This window comes from Pan troglodytes, chromosome 13 (assembly GCF_028858775.2).
Source record: "Pan troglodytes isolate AG18354 chromosome 13, NHGRI_mPanTro3-v2.0_pri, whole genome shotgun sequence".
NCBI classification, from domain to species: Eukaryota; Metazoa; Chordata; class Mammalia; order Primates; family Hominidae; genus Pan; species Pan troglodytes.
In genome coordinates, this window is record NC_072411.2 from 20,152,108 (window position 1) to 20,171,763 (window position 19,656).

General features: G+C 52.2%; 1 protein-coding gene and 1 long non-coding RNA gene across 2 annotated transcripts in view; one reads left to right on the forward strand and one right to left on the reverse strand.

The window, feature by feature from the left end:
• Positions 1 to 19,656, reverse strand: part of SCTR (secretin receptor) — an 83,876-nt gene that overhangs the window by 28,249 nt on the left and 35,971 nt on the right. The window contains exons 3-4 of the mRNA XM_515761.8: positions 10,010 to 10,117; positions 4,679 to 4,782 (exon numbers count right to left, since the gene is read on the reverse strand). Of these exons, the coding sequence (XP_515761.3) occupies positions 4,679 to 4,782; positions 10,010 to 10,117 (212 nt within the window). The remainder of the gene's footprint in view (positions 1 to 4,678; positions 4,783 to 10,009; positions 10,118 to 19,656) is intronic.
• Positions 7,621 to 18,610, forward strand: LOC104005157 (uncharacterized). Its single transcript, XR_001716153.2, has 2 exons — positions 7,621 to 8,149; positions 17,103 to 18,610. It is a non-coding gene; the product is annotated as an uncharacterized LOC104005157 (long non-coding RNA).

A 19,656-nucleotide genomic window follows, 5' to 3' on the forward strand; every position in this document is an offset into this window, starting at 1 on the left:
CATGTTATTTTAAGAGTCACATTAATAAACTGAAGCATTTCCAGAGGAGGGTGATTGTATCATCTGCAGAGTACATGAAAAAACTGGGTCCATGACACCTGGAGGGGAAAAACACACACTTAGAAGAGAAAAGTGTTAGACTGAACAACATGTAGAAGAAGGGCCAGACCTCATGTGTGAGCTCCAGTTGGGGGAAGTTTCCAGAAAGGAGGTAGATTTTGACTCGGGGTGACTGACCATTTTCTGACAGCAGGAGGTGGCCTTCGATGGGAAGGCTACCATGTGACATTGAGTTCCCCACTGATGTAGCTGCTCTCCTGAGAGCCAGGAGTCACCTCTCAGGGATGAGAGGAAGACCCTTGAAGGGCAGTGGGTTGCCTTGAATTAATGGTTCCTAGGCTTTGGGACATCAAAGACCTGTGACATGTCAAAAAATTGAGGACCAATATGTTAACCTATAATCTCGCCATGTACAGATGAGCCGCATTGCAGAGGGTGTCAGCCTCACTCCTGGGGATACCTGGACCAGCCTGCAAGAGCCTGAAGAGGCACAGGGTGACAAGGGGGGTGTCATGCAGAAGATTCTGCACTGTCCTGTGGCTGTGGCCATTGCTTGCCAGGTGACCAGCCCGCTTCTCATGTAGACCCGTTCTTGCCTTGTAAGGCAGGAACCATAAGACCTCACCCACCCAGAAACAGCCTTGCTCCCTGAAGGTTTCATGTGACCTTCGGTCCTTAGCTTTTTTTGTTGTTGGTTTTTGAGACAGGGTCTCACTCTGTCACCCAGGCTGGAGTACAGTAGCATGATCATGGCTCACTACAGCCTCAACCTCCCAGGCTCAAGCAATCTTCCTGCCTTAGCCTCCGAGTAGCTAAGACTACAGGCAAGTGCCATCACACTCAGCTACTTAAAAAAAATTTTTTTTGTAGAGATAGGGTCTCCCTATGTGGCCCAGACTGGTCTTGAGCTCAGGAGTTCAAGTGATTCTCCCAGCCCAGCCTCCCAAAGTGCTGAGACTACAGGCATGAGCCACCACACCCGGCCAGTCCTCAGCTCTTAACATCTAAAAGTGTGCACCACTCCTGGAGGACGTGGGGCCCAGAAGCCTCACTGTTGTCTGTCCTGAATTCAGTTGCCTCTCTTACTGCTGTATGTTCTGACTGTACCACCTGCTTTCTGTAGCCTCTAGATCATCTGTCACAGACATTTTTTGTGAAGGGACAGAGAGTAAATATTTTAGGCTCTGAGTGCCCTGTGGTCTCTTTTGCAAATACTCAACTCTGCCCTTGTCATGTAAACGTAGCCTTACTGTGGTAGGAATGGGCTTGGCTGTGTTCCAATAAAACTTTATTTATAAAAGCAGGCAGTGGAGCCTCATTGGGTCCAAGAGCTACAGTTTGCAAATCCCATTTTATTTACCCATGTGACATCTATGTGTGGTCTTACTGCCAATCTGAGTCCACTATTGGTGTCAGTAATATTGTGTGTCAATAATATAGTGGTGTATGCCAAGTAAGGATGTCACAAAAAGAAAAGCAACTAATACATACCTTCACCCTCAGTTGATAAAAAGAAAAGACATTTTAATAATAAGAAACAGGATGGTTTAAATCTCAGAATAAAGAACAAAACTCGTGCCAATTTGTGAACCGGCATTTAGGGACCGGTGAATCATGTGGTCAGGAAACCCTTCCAATCTCAGAGCTGTTGTTTTGTTTTGTTTTTTTAATGCAAGCTGAAGCCAAGCTAGGTCTCCTTTCCACCATTTTTGGACAATCATTTTTCTGAGTTAAGTCCAAAGCGTTACATTTTCCTTTATGAAATTTCAGCTCCTTGGTTTGGGGATTTTACAGTTTTAATCTTGGCATGAACGTTGTGGTTAAGGCCCTGGGCTCCATTATTCGTACTGATTAGTGTAAACCAACAGTTCTCATTGTGTGGATTTTTTTTCTTATTTTTGGGGCAGAGTCTCGCTCTGTCGCCCAGGCTGGAGCGCAGTGGCGAGATCTTGGCTCACTGCAACCTCTACCTCCCAAGTTCAAGCGACTCTTGTGCCTCAGCCTCCCAAGTAGCTGGGATTACAGGCACACGTCACCATGCCCGGCTAATTTTTGTATTTTTAGTAGAGACAGAGTTTCGCCATGTTGGCCAAGCTGGTCTCAAACCCTTGACCTCAAGTGATCCACCTGTCTGGACCTCCCAAAGTGGTGGGATTATAGGCATGAGCCACTGTGCCTGGCCTGTGGCTGCAATTTCTGATGGCAGTCATCTTACAATGCCAGCCTAAGGAAGAAGCCACCAGGACAGCAGGGAGAGAGATGCAAATGACACAGACCCTGGTGATTCTGTGGTGCTGCCTCATCAAAGAATCCTGAAGCCCATTCTCTGCATTTCCAGTTACGCAAGCCACATGTGCTTATTAGACCAGTTAGAAATGTGTGTTATTTGCAGTACAAAGCCTTCTTATGAACCTCATCCGGCCACCCATCATGATATTATTCCTTTTTAGTTTTATGGATTTTACAAATTTGAAACAAATAAGCCCCCTCTCTTCATATAAGTCGATGATAGAACTGTTCCTCTGCAGAAGGCAGAGCCCACTCACCATCCCTCCAAGACCACGAGTGCCCACTCCTTGTCGAATCTCCTTATTAAATCATCCCACTCTGACCAGATCTGAAGACCTCGTGTATGTTCCCAATGGGATGACAAGCCCTGGGAAGGAAAGAACTGCTTCCTCTCCCTTGGAGCTTGCCTTCCTCCACGTAGAGCAAGGCTGACGCACTATAGAGAGAGAGGGTCTTTGCAAAATGCAGAAGACGGGGTGCTCTGCCACACAACTTCCTCCCTTCTCCCTGAATTCTGCCACTCTCCACCCGTGCTTTCTCCCATGACCTCACCCTACCCTCCAAGGGACAGGCAAAGCTTGCCCATATTCCTTCTAGGGAGTTTAGCTAATGGGACCTGCTGAAAGTGTACTCCCTGGGGGGGGCACACATCTTATGGGGAGGCATCAGAAGACAGAGGACGGAGCACTGGTGCTTTTGGAGCTAGGCTTGGTTTAAATCCTACCTCCACTACTTTACAAGCATGTTCCTTAATCCCTGAGCCTCAGTTTCCTCTTCTGCAAAGTGAGGAAAACAATGAATGTACAGGATTATTTTGAGGATTTAATACAATTGCGCATCAAGCAGCTGGCACTCAGTAGATGTTTAAGTGCACAACAAATATTTATTGGGCACCTCATAGGTGCCAAGCATTGTGCTGGGCACTGGGACCTGGAAATGAACAAGACTCTCTGATTTGTCACCGTGATTTTGCCCAGACCCAACCCTGGCCCACAGCAGGTGCTCAGTGAGTGTTTGTGGAGTGAATGAATGCCTTTGAGGAGCATGTATTTTAGTGAGAGAGATGGAGGCAGGTGGCACACGCTGATCATTTTAATGTAACATGGTAGGTAATAGTTGGAGGCCAATACCAGGCTCTAAGGGAGCCCTTCCCATGGGGAGGGGAAGAAAGGGCTGGCATGGATGGGCCCGAGGGGAGTCTCAAAGGATATATAAGAATCAGTCAAGAAAAGAGAGGAGGAAAGTGCTCTCCAGGCAAGGGGCCCTAACGGGGGCAAAGGCCCAGGTGGGAGGCAGGATGGCACGGTGTGCATGAGATTTGAGAGAAAGGGCCATCCTGGGAAAGGACAGTGATGCAGAGTGAGCTGAGCCCAGACAGGGCCCTGATGGCCACCCTCAGAGGAAGCCTCTGGAGGTCCCCAGAAAAGGTCAGCCAATTGCCGAAGGGAGCATCCCCTCAGCTAGGGCAGCTCTGCAGCCGGACTCCCTCCTTGCTTATCAGAGCCGGGAGACTCCTTCGAATGCTGTAAACATTTTTTTTTTTTAAGAGACAGGGCTCAATCCTGTCCTCCATTGCCCAGGTTAGAGTGCAGCGACAATCACTGCTCACTGCATCCTCAAACTCTCCAGCTCAGGCGATCCTCCTGCCTCAGCTTCCTGAGTAGCTGGGACTATAGGCACGCACCACAACGCTCAGCTAATTTTTAAACATTTTTTGTAGATACAAGGTTTCACTATGTTGCCCTGGCCTCAGGCAATCCTCCCACCTCATCCTCCCAAAGTGCTGGGATTATAGGTGTAAGCCGCCACACCCGGCCAAAAGCAAACATTTACTGAGCACTTACTGTGACCAGGCGCCCAACTCAGGATGCACATATATTAACTCATTTAGTTCTCTTGACAAGCCTATGTTGTCAGCATTAGTAACACCATTTCCCAGATGAAGAAAGTGAGGCACGTAGTGATTAAATCTTCCCCAGCCCCACTAAGGTCAAGGTCGGAATTCAGACGCACCAGCCTTGCTCTGAGCATTTGGCCACTATGTTAGCGTCTCTTTCAGTTGAATGAATACAGCACCCCCAGTCTCGCGGTGGTATGCGACAGTTCCTACCTGTGCCTGGGGTCCTCCTAACCATCATCTCCGGGTCGATAGACCAGGGCAGTGAGGCAGACCCACTGACACCTCTGTGAGTAGGAGGCGTGGGGACAACGGGTAGCCCTTACATCCTGACCACTGTCCCAGGCCCGTGCCACCCTGTCCTCTCCCAGGGCCTCCTCACCCCATAGGTTCCTGTCCCCGGGTTCGTGGGGTGGAGGTTGACAGGCTTACCCGCTTCTCGTTGGAAGAGTCGTTCACATTAACGCCACAGGCCAGATTAGGCCTGGGGAAGGTTTCTGACCAGCCATCCTGTGTGCAGTTTCGGAACAAGGAACCTGTGGGTGCCAAGAGTCCTGCAGGTGAGCCATGGGCCCAGGCGCCGTGATTTTCATAGTAACATCTATTGTAACATGTAGCTGCTGCAACCACTTTCTAGTGTGGAAACTGAGGCACACAGCAGTTCCAGAACTTGCCCAAGACCACACCCTAGTAAATAGGGGGAAAGCGATTTGAACCCTGGGGCTCGGGCTCCAGAGCCCACGCTCTTAAGCACACACCACGTGCCAGTCCCCCTTCTCACCCCAGCCGGGTGCTGCTCCTGATCCCAGGTCCTGCCACCGTTTAACAGGTGGGTCCCCCGGAGAATCTGTGGTGGCTGCCCAGTACCTGGCCACTCCCATCATGATTTTTTCTCAGGCTCCCATTTCTACTCATCCTGCTCCACGGAAGTTCTGTTTTAAATGGAACTTCATACCCTGCTCACGCAGCCATGTGAAAACCACCAGAGTGCCATTGAGATGAACCCCTCCAGGCAGCGCCCCTCACGGAAGGGTGGAGGGTCCTTCGGCCACGACCTGTAGGCCACCCCTCTGCATTTCTCTGCATAATAGATCGTGAGACCACCACAGTCCTCCGGCTCAGCTGCTCACTGCCCCCCACCCCTGGCACAAGGACGCATGCTGGGCCCTCTTACCACATGGGCAGTGGCTTCCCCGCCTCCCCAGTGCCTGGCCCAGAGCCTCTGCTTATCAAACGCGGGCTGGCTGGCTGGACAGAAAGGCAAATTGAATGGGGATAAAGAGCCTGCCCTGAACTCTTCTCATAGGGAAGAGGAGAGCACTTCCCTACTGGAGCTTTTACAGCAGGAGCCCAGCCTGCGGAAGGGAGCCACTAGCCAGGAAGGAAGTCTTGGAAGGCCACCGTGAGGAGTTTCCCTCCTCGGGCTGAATGACCTTGCTGAATTCTGTACTCTGAGCTGCCAAGGAGGGCTGGGATCTGGCTCCCCAGCTCAGGCCGGTGTAAGTGTTGCAGGGGGCAGGATGCTGATGGCCGAGTCCTGTGGGTAGGAGCCCTGCCACCCCTTTGCTCTCACTGGAGCCTTAACAGCCCCAGCTGAGCGTGGCATGCTTCTTTACACAGTCTCCAGGGGCTGGGCCCCTGGCTAACAGGGTTTAGGGTCTAATCCTCACAGTGCCCCACTGAAGGAGGTGCTGCTGCCCATTTTACAGGCCAGAACACCAAGGCCCAGAATTGAGCTATCGTGCCCAGCCACAGTGTATGCTATCACTGTTCTACCCACCCACCGGGCCCTCTTCCTGAAGTCTCAGGGGCAGCGTCTAGGACCAGGAGACCGTGTCCTCTGAGATCTGGGCATGCCTGCCCTGTGGAGGCTCAGGAGGCCTGGAGCGCAGGTTTAGAAGCAGCCAGATCTGAGTCTGAAACCCAGTGCAGCCTCTTGGTCTCTGTGTGACCTTCGGTGCATCATTTCTCTGTGCCACAGAATAATCACCCACACTGCAAGAGTGAGCAGGGAACATGAGAGCACACGGAAAATGCCTAGGCTGGTGCCAGGCACAGAGCGGGCACCGAGGCATCACTCCCCTCTCTTTTTGGCCTAAAATAGGCAGAAGTGGGAGGGGCTTGGAATCTTGGAATTTAGGCGAGGGGTGGGGAGGTTTCTGGAATTGAATCAAGAGAGTTAGGTTGTCAGATGGGAAACAACGGTGGTCAAATTTAGGCTGGGTGGATGGGAAAGTGAGTTAAGGGAACACAAATTCCCCCAAGGCCAGAATCGAAGGTTATAAGACAGCGCATGCCTAGAGGCTGGGCTCCCTGTGGGCTCGCCCAGGGCAGCAGGCCTGCCCGTTTGGGGCCCTCTCCTCACTGACACAGCAGGACTCCCAAGTCAGATGCTGCATGTGACCCAGGCCAGGTGCCCAGAGCTGCTAACAAGGCAGGGCTCCCTGCCTTCCACTCTGTAGAGCTGCAAAGCAGCTGCCTCCCCACTTCCCCAGGGCTGAATTCCTAATAGGTAAGGGAAACTTAACCAGGCACAGGCCAGTGTGCACCTCAGGGGACCCCTGAAAGGATGTTTGTGCATATATATATATATAGATGTAGATATTTATATTATATATATCATATAAATAGATATTTATATTTATATTATAAATATAATATAAATATATATATTATGTGCATATATATAAATATATAGATATATATTTATGCAGTTTGGGGAAAGACCAGTCCAAAGCTTTCATCTGATTTTCAGAAGGCTCCGGGACCCTAATCAGGTTGGGAAGCATGACCGCTTTAAGGCCAGATCCTCACTAAGTAGGAAGAGAAAGAGGGCCAAGGGGATGCCGCTGGGGAATTGTGTTTTTTAATAAGGAACTCTGGAAGACCAGCATCCTTTTCAGAATCAAAGGAATACACCCTAGAGGGAGCATTCTAGGCCTGGCATGAACAGAAACATCTGGGGGCAGAAGCGGCCTGCGGTTTCTCCAGTCACATGGACCCCACCCCTCCTGTCAGGACCCATGTAGTAGGTGCCCTGAAGGAGAATTAAGTTATTTTCCAGAGCACCTTATCCTCACTGGGCGCTCCCCCTGGGGTTAGGGTTGGGAGCACCACCTAGGGAAGCCTGCCTTCCTGCCGGGAGATGAAGGGGCAGGGGTCTAATCAGACCCAGAAGTAGATCTATGGGGATGAAGGAGGGGTGGGTGGGAGTTCTTGATGATAAATTGAGGCCAGACAGCTGTTGACCTGTGCTCTTGGGCCACCCACCCCCAGGCTGGGTATGAACAACGTGGCCCCCACCACCCTGGAGGGAGCCCAGAGCCCAATAGGCAGGCCTTTGGTGTGGCCCTGCAGTCCCACAGCGACACCATGTGGCGGCAAGGAGAAACTGCAGCAGAGTCGGCACAGGACCCCAGCTTCCATCCTCACGTTGTGTGGACTTGGTCCAGCTTCCTGCCGCGGACCATGAGCAATCCAAGGGTAGGGGAGCCTCAAGAGGGAGACACTGACCTTTACGTAATGAGGCAGGGAGGGGTTCAAGCAATTAATTGAGAAAGGATGTGACAGGACTGGCACCTGGTCACTTTGTGGCCGTGAGCACCAGCTCCGCCTATCCCCTCTGCAGGGCAGAAGGGGCGGTGCTGCGGGAGGCGGAGGTGCTGTGGCTCTGGGAAGGCTGAAAAGGGACGGCTGCAAAGGAGAAGAGCTTCGAGTCCTTTCCATCAGGAGAAAAACCCGGTCAGCTGTGGAGGAGCACTGCACAGGAGTCAGAAAGTGGAGTCTGGGCGTGACCTTGCACCTGACCAGCCTGGGGCTCTAGGTCTGCCACATCTGGACTAATCTCCTGTGTCCTGAGCTCCCAGGACCCCAGAGGCAAGCATGGAGGGGCCATGCTGGCAGGTAAAGTTGGTAAGCTTGCGGGGGTGTGTGTGGCAGGGGTAGGGGAGGGAAGGTGGGAAGGAGAAAAAGGAAAAGAAGGGAGAGGAGTAGGGGAGAAGGGACAAAATTTATTTCCAAGCACAGCCTTACAGGACAGGTCTTATTTATTTTCCCCATTTTACAGTCAAGAAAATTGAGGCTCCCCAGCAGTGAGCAACTTGGATCCTGGGGCTGACTGGCACCCAGCTAAAAGACATTTCCCCAGGTCCCTTGCAGTTAGATGTTGCCATGTGACTGAGTTCTAGCCGAGGGAATGTGGGCAGAATGGGATCCTTCCCAGGCCAGCCCCTTATGAACCTCTGCTGTGTGGTCCTCCGAGTTCATTCCTCTCCGCCAGTCAGCCTGGAAACTACGTGATGCCACGGTTGTGAGGTGTGGGGTGCTGGGGTCACCGTGTAGAGGAGAGCTGCCTGCTAATCAGGAATACCTGTTTCCTGTTCTGGACATTTTTTGTTTGTTTGTTTGTTTGTTTGTTTGTTTGAGACAGAGTCTCACTCTGTCGCCCAGGCTGGGGTGCAGTGGCACGATCTCAGCTAACTGCAACCTCAGCCTCCCAGGTTCAAGTGATTCTCGTGCCTCGGCCTCCTGAGTAGCTGGGATTACAGGTGTGCACCACCACGCCTAGCTAATTTTTGTACTTTTAGAAGAGATGGGGTTTCACCATGTTGGCCAGGCTGGTCTCGAACTCCCGACCTCAGGAGATCCGCCCACCTCGGCCTCCCAAAGTACTGGGATTACAGGTGTGAGCCACCGCACCCAGCCTGTTTTGGACTTTCTGTGGACAAATTTGCATGAAGGCTTTGAGATGTGGGGCATTGTCTGTTATAGCAGCTGGCATTACCAAGCCAGGAATTGGAGGAGCGGGTTTCAAGCCTGTCTACCTCATTCCCCCCAGTTCCCATAGTGTAGGGGGTTGAGTGAGGCTTCGAGGGAGCAGCATGTTCCCCAAATATGTGCGTGTGTGCGCACATGTGCGTATGTACAGCAGAATTATGGTGAGAAGAATCTCCACTCCCTTCCCACAGTCTCTGAACCGTGGTCATCTTTGCCTTGCCTGACTTTGAAAGGCTGGTGGGTTTTAGTGTTAAATCACCTATTCTTGTTCAGGCTTCATCTGGCAGCTTTGCCGTCCTGCATGGACCAGGAAAGAGGGGCAGCTGCACAGCTTTTCTCAGTCCCTGTTATTATTACTCTTTACTGGATCAAGGAAAAAGTCCTGTGATCTGCAGGGAGTTTATGATGACTAAATGAGCCCATATGTACATATAAAAATGCCCAGTGCATGGTCGACTTCTAATCAATGTGAGTCAACTCGGAAAATTCTTAAATCCGCAGCTGTCTTCTGGTAAGACAACCCCTCGCCCCAGGAGGCCAGGGGCTCCCAGGGAGCCAGTTTCTCAGCAGGGCCTGACAGAGGAAGGAAGTATTTTGGAAGGCCAGGCCATTAGGGAGCCTGCCACTACCAGGAGGGGTTCCAGACATGGGGACTGGAACAAGGCCCCTGGTTGCTAAGGGGGCAGAAACATGGAAGGAAGGAAGGGAGCTCCTAGCTGAAGGGCCTGGGAAGACAGAAGCAGGCCCAGCCTCCCTTACCGCCTTCCCCAGTGCACTGCCTCCTGCCCCCTTGCTTGACACCCTCAGAATTTGAGTCCACCCCACATTCCCAAGCAAGGCTTCTAATCCTTTGCAGTGATCTCCCCCATCATTGTACCCATACTTGTCCTCAGAGAAGCTTCCTTGGCCTCCTGCCTCTAAGCTGAGGCCCCACCCAGAGGGACACCCCTCAGCCTGTCCGCCAGGCCCCATGGGCCGAGTGGTTACCATTTCTGCTGGTGAGCATCCGGAGGAATCTCGGGCATTCCACCTCCACCATCCGGCCTGGCACAGAAGAGGGCCAGCAGCTTATGTTGTCCCACATCCCCTCACAACCTGCCAAGAAAAGCAGCATCAGACAAGGATGGGGGATGGACCGAGGGCTGCCCTACCATCCTGTCCACATCACCGACACCGTTGCCTGCCTGGAATTCCCACTAGACTACTTCCAAAGTTCCCATTAGGTGCTGACTCCTCAGGATCAGGAACCTATACTGTCTAATGCACCCTTGGACTCTGCCATCTACACGGTAGTGCTCAGTATTGAAGATAGAAGGAAGTAAGAAAGGGAGGGAGGAAGGAAAGAAGGAAGGTGCCCTCTCCTATAAGCTTTGCAAGTAAAGGTCTGGATTTCTCTGGAGCAGATGGCACATCTGTTGGCCAATCAGTTTGCATTAAACAACTAAGCGGCAATGGGTCTCCCTTCTAGCTTCATGGTACGACTACCTGGGGAGCTTTAGAAATAGACATAGCCGGCGTGGCACACAGGGATCCTGCATGAATTGGTTTGGGTGGGCCCAGGCATCATGTCCTTTGAAAGCCTTACAGGTAATTCTAACGTTTGACTGCAGGGTTGAGAACCCTTTTCCCATGATTCTCAAACTTCAGCTTGCATCAGAGTCACCCAGAGGGATTATTAAAACACAGATTGCTCAGTAAGTCTGGGGTGGGGCCTGAGTATCTGCATTTCTAACAAGTTCCCAAGTGATGCTGATGCTGTTTGTCCTGGGACCACACTCAGAGCCACTGCCCTGGCCTATGGACACAGCTCCACAAGTGTCACCACTGTATTTGCTGCAAGAATATTATTGAGGATGTTGCTTTCTACATCACTTGAGTTCCCTTGATGAGGCCCCTCTGGAAGGAGAACCAGGTCTCAATGCAGTGAGAAGCTGAACTTATTGTGAACAACTAGTATACATAGACACTACATTTGAAGCTGGTTTCCTCTTTGATTTGGCTGCTAGGAAGCTCAGAGCCAGATGTGTGGCCCACTTCTGAAAACTGAAAGACTTTAAGATGAATAAAAGAAATTACTAGGTGTTTTCAATGCAAAACTAGGCATTGTCTAAGCACAGCCTTCTGGATTATCTGATTCAATGGGGTGTCAGGTCTTTTATTGTCTTCGAGCTACACTGCAACTCTGTAAGTTCTAGATGATTGGTAGCAAGGCAAATGATTCTCGTCCATAGGCACAATAATTACTGTCCAGTTGAAATACAATTAATTTCACTTCCCTCCCTGTGTATTCAGTCAGCTTTGCATCTATTTGTAAATTCATGTTATCATTCTGCCTTATAGGTATGGTACTGTATTAGTCTGTTTTCATGCTACTGATAAAGACATACCTGAGACTGGGTAATTATAAAGGAAAGAGGTTTAACGGACTCAGTTTCACATAGCTGAGAGGTCTCACAATCATGGTGGAAGACGAAGAAAGAGCAAAGGGGCTTCTTACATGGCGGTGGGCAGGAGGACACATGCAGGGAAACTCCCGTTTATGAAACCACCAGATCTCATGAGACTTATTCACTATCACGAGAACAGCATGGGAGAAACCTGCCCCCACAATTCTATTACCTTCCACCAGGTCCCTCCCATGACACATGGGAATTCTGGGAGCTACAATTCAAGATGAGATTTGAGTGGGGACATAGCCAAACCATATCAGTTACTTTGAATGCTATGAACCAGTGATAAGATCTTACTGAGTCCCTCACAAATTAAACAAGCTGTTCAGCAGGTATTCATTTTATATTTGTGTGTGAGCTGTGACTGTACTGTCTTTTAAGACATCATTTCACATAACAACTCACCAATTCTCCCAAAGTTGATCCAAGGGCAGCCACGCAGGGAAACTGCTTCCTGCAACAGACTTCTGGAACCCGTGCCCTCTGAGAGGTCATCGCTGGGGCCAGGCTTGGAAGGGGCTAGAAATGAGCTGAGGGACACCCATGAGGCGAGCCGCAGTCAGCGCTCCTCCCGTTTGGGGAACATGGTGCAGGGCAGAGCCCAAAAAGAAAGAGCCAGGACTCAAGTCGGCCGACCCGGGCTCCAGGCCTCCCCCACCTTGCCAGCTGCCCTGCTCACTTGCTTATCTCTTGTGGGAGGGCCAGCACCTCCCTCCTGAGGCTATCCAGAGGAAGAGCTCGAAGCCCAACTGAAAAGCCTGCCCAGAGCAGGCACTGGGACTGGCAACCCCTTTCCCGCTGGCCTCCCCAGGCCTGTTCCTTTTTCATCTGGATTCAGGAGGTTGGACTAGGCTGGGTCCCCTGAATGGCAATTCTTAGCTCTGGGGACTGGGCGATGGATGCAGTGTGCAGACGTTGCGGGAGTACCCAGATGGCAAATGCTCAGCTTATTTAAGGAGCAAGAACCTGTTTTCAGGCATCAATCTGACCAGACCCAAAGCATCCATAGTGTCCTTGACCCCTTCATCCCCTCTAAGTGAAATCTCCCTGGTGACCTGTCCCATTGCAGAAGTATGACCCTCCAGCCTACATCAGAATGAGCTGGGTGCCTGTCAGAGATATGCAGATCTCTAGGCCCCAGATCCTCCTTGTGAGACCAGACCCAGGAATCTGCATTTTAAGAATTCCCCAAAGATGCCGCTGAAGTGGTTCCAGGGCTTGCTTTGAGAATTTCCACTCTGAGTCTCCCTGCTCCTCACAGCTGAGGGTTCCTCATTTCTAGGCTCAGCCCTACCCCTGGCTCCCAGGAGCAATTCACAGAGAGTGAGACAGGCAGTCACAGACCCACCAGTGGGGGTCACTACCAGCTGTGTCTTCACCTTGGTACCTGGGTACAGATGCCTCCCCCACCACCAGGCAGAGAGCCCAGGAGAGCACGCCCCTGTGCCTACGATGGGCCAGGCATAGCACAGGTGCTCAGCAAACACAGCAGATGAACAAATGAAGGGACGCCAGCTGGAACCACTGCCTCCCGCACCAGTCCCCACCAGGCATCCCTCATAAACGGGCTTTCACCTTGACACCCAGTTGACTTCTACATTCTGCATCCAGGGCCTGCCAGCTCTGGTGCTGTGCTGATGGGGAGGAGCCCTGTGCGTCCCACACTTGAGCTCCTGTAATCCCATGGCGGTGCCCCCAGTTCCCGATGTGCCTGGCTCTACCCCCGCTTTATAAACGCAGCAATCAAGCAGAGCCAGAAGTGGCTTCCCAGGCCACACAGCCAGGACATGGAGGGGATGAAAGCTGTCTCCACCTGGCCCTCCACCCACCTGACCAGTCTCCAGGTGACACCGGCCCCAGCTGCCAAGTGCCCTCCTTGTTCAAGCCAGGCTCTGGGAACTGGAGAGGGACAGAAGGGGTAGGGAACGGTAGGGTGGGCCAGGCCAGGGCCTGGGTTAGGGGGGATGCTGGCCTAGAGCGGGGAAGCCACGGCAGCTGTGGCCTGTTTCTCCCTGAAGAGAGGCCCAGCCCCTAGCAGGAGAGGGGAAGTGGGAGGGCCCAGAGAGGAACCCAGTCCTGAAATCAGGACGCCTGTGGGGGCTTTGGAGGCGGGGCAGTCCCAGGAGCCACAAGGGCAGGCTGCGACCATGAGCAAGGCTGTCGTAGAATTGTAGAGGGACACAGAAGGCAGTGTGTGGGCGGGGCTTTCACAGGACAGTGGAAGCATCTATGAGGCCAAGGGGCAGGGGTCTGTGTCCTTGGAGGCATATGGGAGATGAGGAACTCCTTGGATATTCCAGAAGCTTCACCTGCAAGAGGAGGAGCCGGAGCTTCTCTCTGCTGTGCACTCCCCAGGGAGGGCTCCGCCACTATCCCGAGGCTGCCTGTCCACATTCCAGCTGTGGACACTGCTGGCTGGGCCTGAGCAGGGTCTCGGGAACTCAGCAGGCCTGCCGGGTAACCCTGGGCCTACCCAGATGCCTGTGGGATGGGGACTTGGTCCTGAGGACCCTTTACGGGACAGCCCACTATGTGTCTCCGTGCTGACCTAGCCTGGCACCTGGAGTCTCAGGAGGCCAAGGCTGACCCAGGGCCCTCTTTCCCTATGCGGCCGTCTCAGGGTTGCAGCAGGATGCCTCGTTTCAAGTTGCAGCTCCCCTGCCAGCTCGGGTCAGCCTCTCTTGCATTGGAAGCAGCTGGGGCATTTCCAGAGCATGGAAAAAGGCAGGAGCCTTTTGCCTCACTTGTGGAAAAACAGATTCAGTGCTGGCTGGACTGGCCAGGTCAGCCAGGGTACCAGCCGCAGGCTCCAGGCCATGAGGCTGGACAATGCCTGGCTGGTTGGCCAGACAGATGTGGACGGTGCCAGCACGTCTGAGAGGCTTCCTAACTTGGGTCACATCAGGCAGGGCCCCCAGGGATGCCTGGGGACAGGCCATGCCAGGCCTGTGCTGGATGCACATCAGACATCCTGGAGCTGAGGTTGACAGCAGCTCAAGGGTGAGTAGGGTCACTGCCCCACGGTGGAGATGAGGAAGCTGAGGTTCCAAGAGGGGGAAGTGACAAGTGTGGGTGACAGAGCTGGTGATAATGGAGCTGGGATCCCACTCAGCCTTCCCATCTCCCCAGCCTGGGACAGGCTGCCTCCTCCAGGCTGGCCTCGGTGGCAGCAGACCTGGCTGCTAGCCCCCCACAGTGTTGATCGTTTCCTGAACACGAGTGACACTGCCTTGTTCTCTCCCAGCCCTGGCTCCAGCGTCTGGGCACAGAAGGCACAGAACAGACTCAGGGTTTCCCAGCGTGCGATGAGCTCACCACTCACTGGTGGCCTTTGCTTTTGGCTGGTACATGGTTGAACATTTTTTCATAGTTGCACTTTTTTAAAGAAAATGTAATGTATATTAGAAACATTATAAAACTAGCATATCACATCTGTGATTTTATAGCTACTATTGTTTAGGATGAGGCTAAGTTTTTTAAAAGTCATTGATTGAAAGGAAAACATATGAAGGAAATTATAGTACAGGAGGTGCGTGGCTCTAGCCAGGCTGGAGGGAATGTGGCTTGGGGGAGCTGGGCAGTCCCTGTGGCCTCCTCGGTGCTTGTGGAGGCTGCCTTGCATGGTCCCCAGGCTTTGAATGCAGCATCTCAGACTCCACTCCTGGACTCCCCAGTCCCCCAAGCCAAGCAGGAATGGGAGGCAGGGGAGAGCGCTCCTAGCTTAGCTTCGGATACCTGTCCTGGCTCTGGCCTTCCCAGGGAGCCCTGGCAGGGAAGGGACACAGCCCAGGACTAGGGTCATCCTGGGCAGTTTTAGTTCCAGAGCAGCACAGCTCACTGCCTGACTTGGGGATAAGCGGCATTCATTGAGATAGGGGATGGGGGAGCTTTGCCAATAGGGCCACACTTACTGAGCCACGAGGGAGGGGTCACCGCCCCAGGAGAGCCAGGGCTAGAAGGAATATACATTAGCTGTGTGGGCAGGCAGATCCAAAGCATGTGAAGAGCAGGGCTTCCCACGCCTCTGTCGTCTCTGATGGCCACCTCCGCCACCAACTGTCTGGCTGGAGGGGATGGGATGGAAGGCTGGGAAGTTTAAGTGGGGAAACAAGAGAAGACAATGCCACCACCTGGGGAGGAGGGGTTGCCTGCCCCAGTGCCCGTGGCCCAGGAGGACAGCATGGGATACCAGGTTGAGGGAGGTGGTATGGTGGAGATAGAATGGGCTTTGGACCCAAGCCTACCTTGGGTATGACACTTAACCTCTGTGAGCCTCAGTTTCCTCATCTATAAAATGGGCACAATAATATTTCCCAGGATTTTTGAGAGAATTAAATGATATGTGGGTGCAGTGGAATACTTTCTGAAATACTTTCTGATCCATCAATCTCTTCTTTATTCTTCTCTGGTTTTTTTTGTTTGTTTTTGTTTTTGTGGGGGTTTTTTTGTTTTTTTTGTTTGTTTGTTTGTTTGTTTGTTTGTTTGCCTTTTCTCTCTCCTTCCTCCTCAGATTGAAGTCGCAGAGAAAGGCAGGAAAACTTCCTGGCTTAGGTTTCCAAAGGCCTCTGGGGGATGAAGAGGTATGCTAGGATAATCAAAGCACTTGGGAGAAAACAGAAAAAGAGCAAGAATTCCCACAGACTGGGGAGAGATGGAGGGGAAGTGATGAGCTGGGACATGGAAGGTTCCAGAAGAGGTGCAAATACCCTGCTGCCCAGCCAGCCCTGAGGAGGTGGGATGGCCCAGAGGAGAAACGGCTGTGGGGGCAGGTCTAGATGGGCAGGTCACACACAGCCTTGCCGAGCCCACGCCTCCCGGCAAAGCACAGGAGGGGCCGGTGGCCCAGGATAGACAGGGCTCTGCCAGTCACCACCTGTGACTAACACCATCATCAGCTGCAGGCGAGATCCCCCCGAACATGGTGGTGCTACGTGAATCTCTAGCCACCTGGGAAAATTGCAGGGGAAGATCCAGAAATGTCTGCCATCCCAGGAGAATGCAATCAGAATTAAAGTCAGAAAATGGAGAAAGTTCTATTTTTGCCCAAAGGGGTTTATAGATAAAGATTCCTGGTCTTTATATTTGTGGAGCCCCTGGCCCTGGGCCAGGTCTGAAGCAGACCCAGCAATGTCAGCTTCCTCTGTCCTGCCCACGGGGATAGAGAGGTGGCCCCAGAGGCAGGTCTGGGTGGGTTGGGGGAGGACTGAGAGAGGGGAAAGGGCCATCTCAGAGGGCAGGACAGTGCCTGGGAGTTTGCCCTGCATTCACCTGGCATGGAGCCTCTATCCTCCAGTCCTCTATTTATAAATAAGCTCAGATGGCCTGATAAAAACCTGGGACTATTTCTGGAGCAATGTGTCAGGCTGCAGTGGCAGGGGGCCAGGAACAGCCCGGCCCCCGGGGCCATGCTGAACTGGGCCACTCACACCCCTCCATGTCCCTGGTGCTCACTTCATCGGCTAATGGGGTCACCAGGGAAGCCACAGCTCCTCTTTGTCTTGCCCTTGTGTCTGTCCTCTCCTACCTTCTGCTTCTGCCGGTGTTTGCTCTTTCCTCTGCCCGTGGACCACCACATCCATCTCTCAGGCACCTCCACTGCTTACCCCCACTCATCCCTTTCTCCTCCCCAGAACCCACAGTGGCTTAGGACGAGCTCCTGCACAGCGGCCTGTTTCCCAGTTGCAACGTGTATCTCTTTGCCTCTCTTGGCTCAGCCCTGGCCCTATCCCCAGGCCATCCAAGGGGCAGCCTGGTGAGGTTTCCTCAACTTTGCTAATGACTTGACCTACAGTCTTAAGTCAAGAAGGTGTCGCTCTCCTTTGTGATGGCTGGACGCACAGGAGCTGTGGTCAGGATGGGGCTAGAGGAGCTGAAATCCCAGGGCAACAAGGGTATTTAAAAACACATCGCAGGAGAAACAGCTAAAGAGTCTTGGAACCAGGAATCATAAGCTGTTTGATGGGATGAACTATCTTGGGAGTGATGAGGTCCCCATCACTGAAAGTATTCAAGCAGAGAGAGTCATGGAATTAGGAGATGGAAGAGCATCAGACACTGAATGAAGTCTGCACTACATGAGATGAAGAACCCTTCCAGCCCTGAGGCCAAGCAGCCACTTCTCTGGAGCAGGCTGGCCCATCTATGTCCAGGAGGCCAGCCCCAGGCTAGCTTCTGAGCACTGGGAGCTAAGTCCTTCCCCTTCCAGAGACTGCACAAAGTGTGTGCCACCTCCACGGAACCCTCCTCATCCACCCAAGAACTCTTCCTCACCTGACCTAAAGCTCTTCATTTCACACCACCTTTCAAGCAAATTAAGGATTAATTGCCAGCAGCAATCTCTGTCTTTGTTTGTTTTCTCTAATGGAAAACCTTTCTCTCGGGAGGGTAAGGTTATCAGTCATTCACAGCTCAGTTGTGCTGTGTTTGATTAGACTGGACGGCAAAGCTGAGTCCTGTTTGGGCTCTGTGCGATCCTGGGCCCCTTGGAGCCTGTTTTCTCATCTATGAAATGGGAGTAATAATAGTGCTTATTGCACAGTTGTTTTAAGAACTAAAAATTTAAATTGTCTAGAATGTTACACAAACATAAGCTACCATATTTTGGAAAAATGAGCCAAGATCAGTGGTGCCAAGGGAAGAATGGGCAGAGGTGAGCTGTAGGCAGCCATGGAGGATGGTCCAGGGTGTGGCTGCCAGAGGGCATCGGGGGCCAGGCGACTCCAGAAAGGAGCTAGGAATGTTAGAGAAAACTGCACTAACAGCCAGCATGCGTGAAGAACTGATTCATACTACACCGTGGATGAACCTCAAGAACATTATTCTTGGCAAAAGCAGACAGACACAAAAGGTCACATAGCAAATGCTTCCGTTGATATGAAATGTCCAGCACTGGCAAATCCACAGAGACAGAAAGTAGATTAGTAATAGCCAGTGGCTGCAGAGAGGGAAGGAGGGGAGTGATGGCTTAATGGGTACAGAGATTTTACTTTGGGGTAATGAAGATATTTTGGAATGAGACAGAGCTGGTGGCTGCATAGAGCATTATGAAAGTGCTAACTGCCATTGAATTATTCACTTTAAAACAGTTAATTTAACGCTATGTGAATTTCACCTCAATAAAAAAGGTACAAAATAGAAAGCCTGTTTTCCTGGACCCATGCTCTGTGGAGTGGGCAACCAGCAGGTAGAGACAAGAAGGAAAATGGGACGGCATGACCCCACTTGAAGGCAAGGTCACTAAGGCTCAGAGAGGACCAGTGTTTTGCTCAAGGTCACAGAGCACCTGTGTGACACAGCAGGACACATGCCCAGGTCTGTCTGACTGTCAAGCCCGCACCTTTCCTGTCACCACACTGTCCTTCTGGAACATTCTTCCCCTGGGGAGAGCCATGGCCCTTCCACCTGCCAGCTCTGAGGGGGTATTGGCCTCTGTAAACAAAGTAATAAATAGCCCTGTGGGGCAGGCCGTGCAGCTATTAGAGTGACCCTGAAACGTTCCCAGAAAATGCCAGTAAGACCTTGGCCACCTAACCCGGAATAGCTGAAGAGTTAATTTTTTATTTGTGATAAGCGTGGCGGGCTCGGTGACAGCTCCTTGAGTGGTGTTTCCTGTGACTGGTCTGGCATTCAAACATTAACCTCTACCCCAGGGAGCTTAACCATTAACCCTGCACCCTCAGCGGAGAGCCCCAGCAGCCCCTCCCACCACACAGGTGTCAGGATAGAGTCTCGGTGCTGGGAGAGGCCCCCTGGACACCAGATCTAGGCCTTGGCCATTTCTCCTCTTAGTCTTTTAGGGGATTTTTCCTCAGACATCACACCCGCTCCACACTCCCAGATGGAGCCCTTGGCCCTGGCTTCTGACCCCCTCAGTGGGGCAGACCTGAAGACTTTCCCAGCAGGCAGAGTACTTGGGCCTCTTTGGAGCTTTAAAACCATGTTTTCAAAGTAACAGATCCCCTTTCCTAAATGCACACTGCAGAAGGTCACTATGCAAAACAGATCCCAGTGACAGCTGTTTGTGATGGGTGGGGGGCCAGCTGAGCCACCCTTTCACCCACCTGCACGCTGGCCCTCCTTGGTTCAGCCGCCAGGGCCTGGCCAGACACCACAGCTCTTGCAAAGCCAGGGGAGCCCTTTTCTTAAGCAGAGTAAGGTCTGGAAGAGAGGGGTATGGTCAGGGCT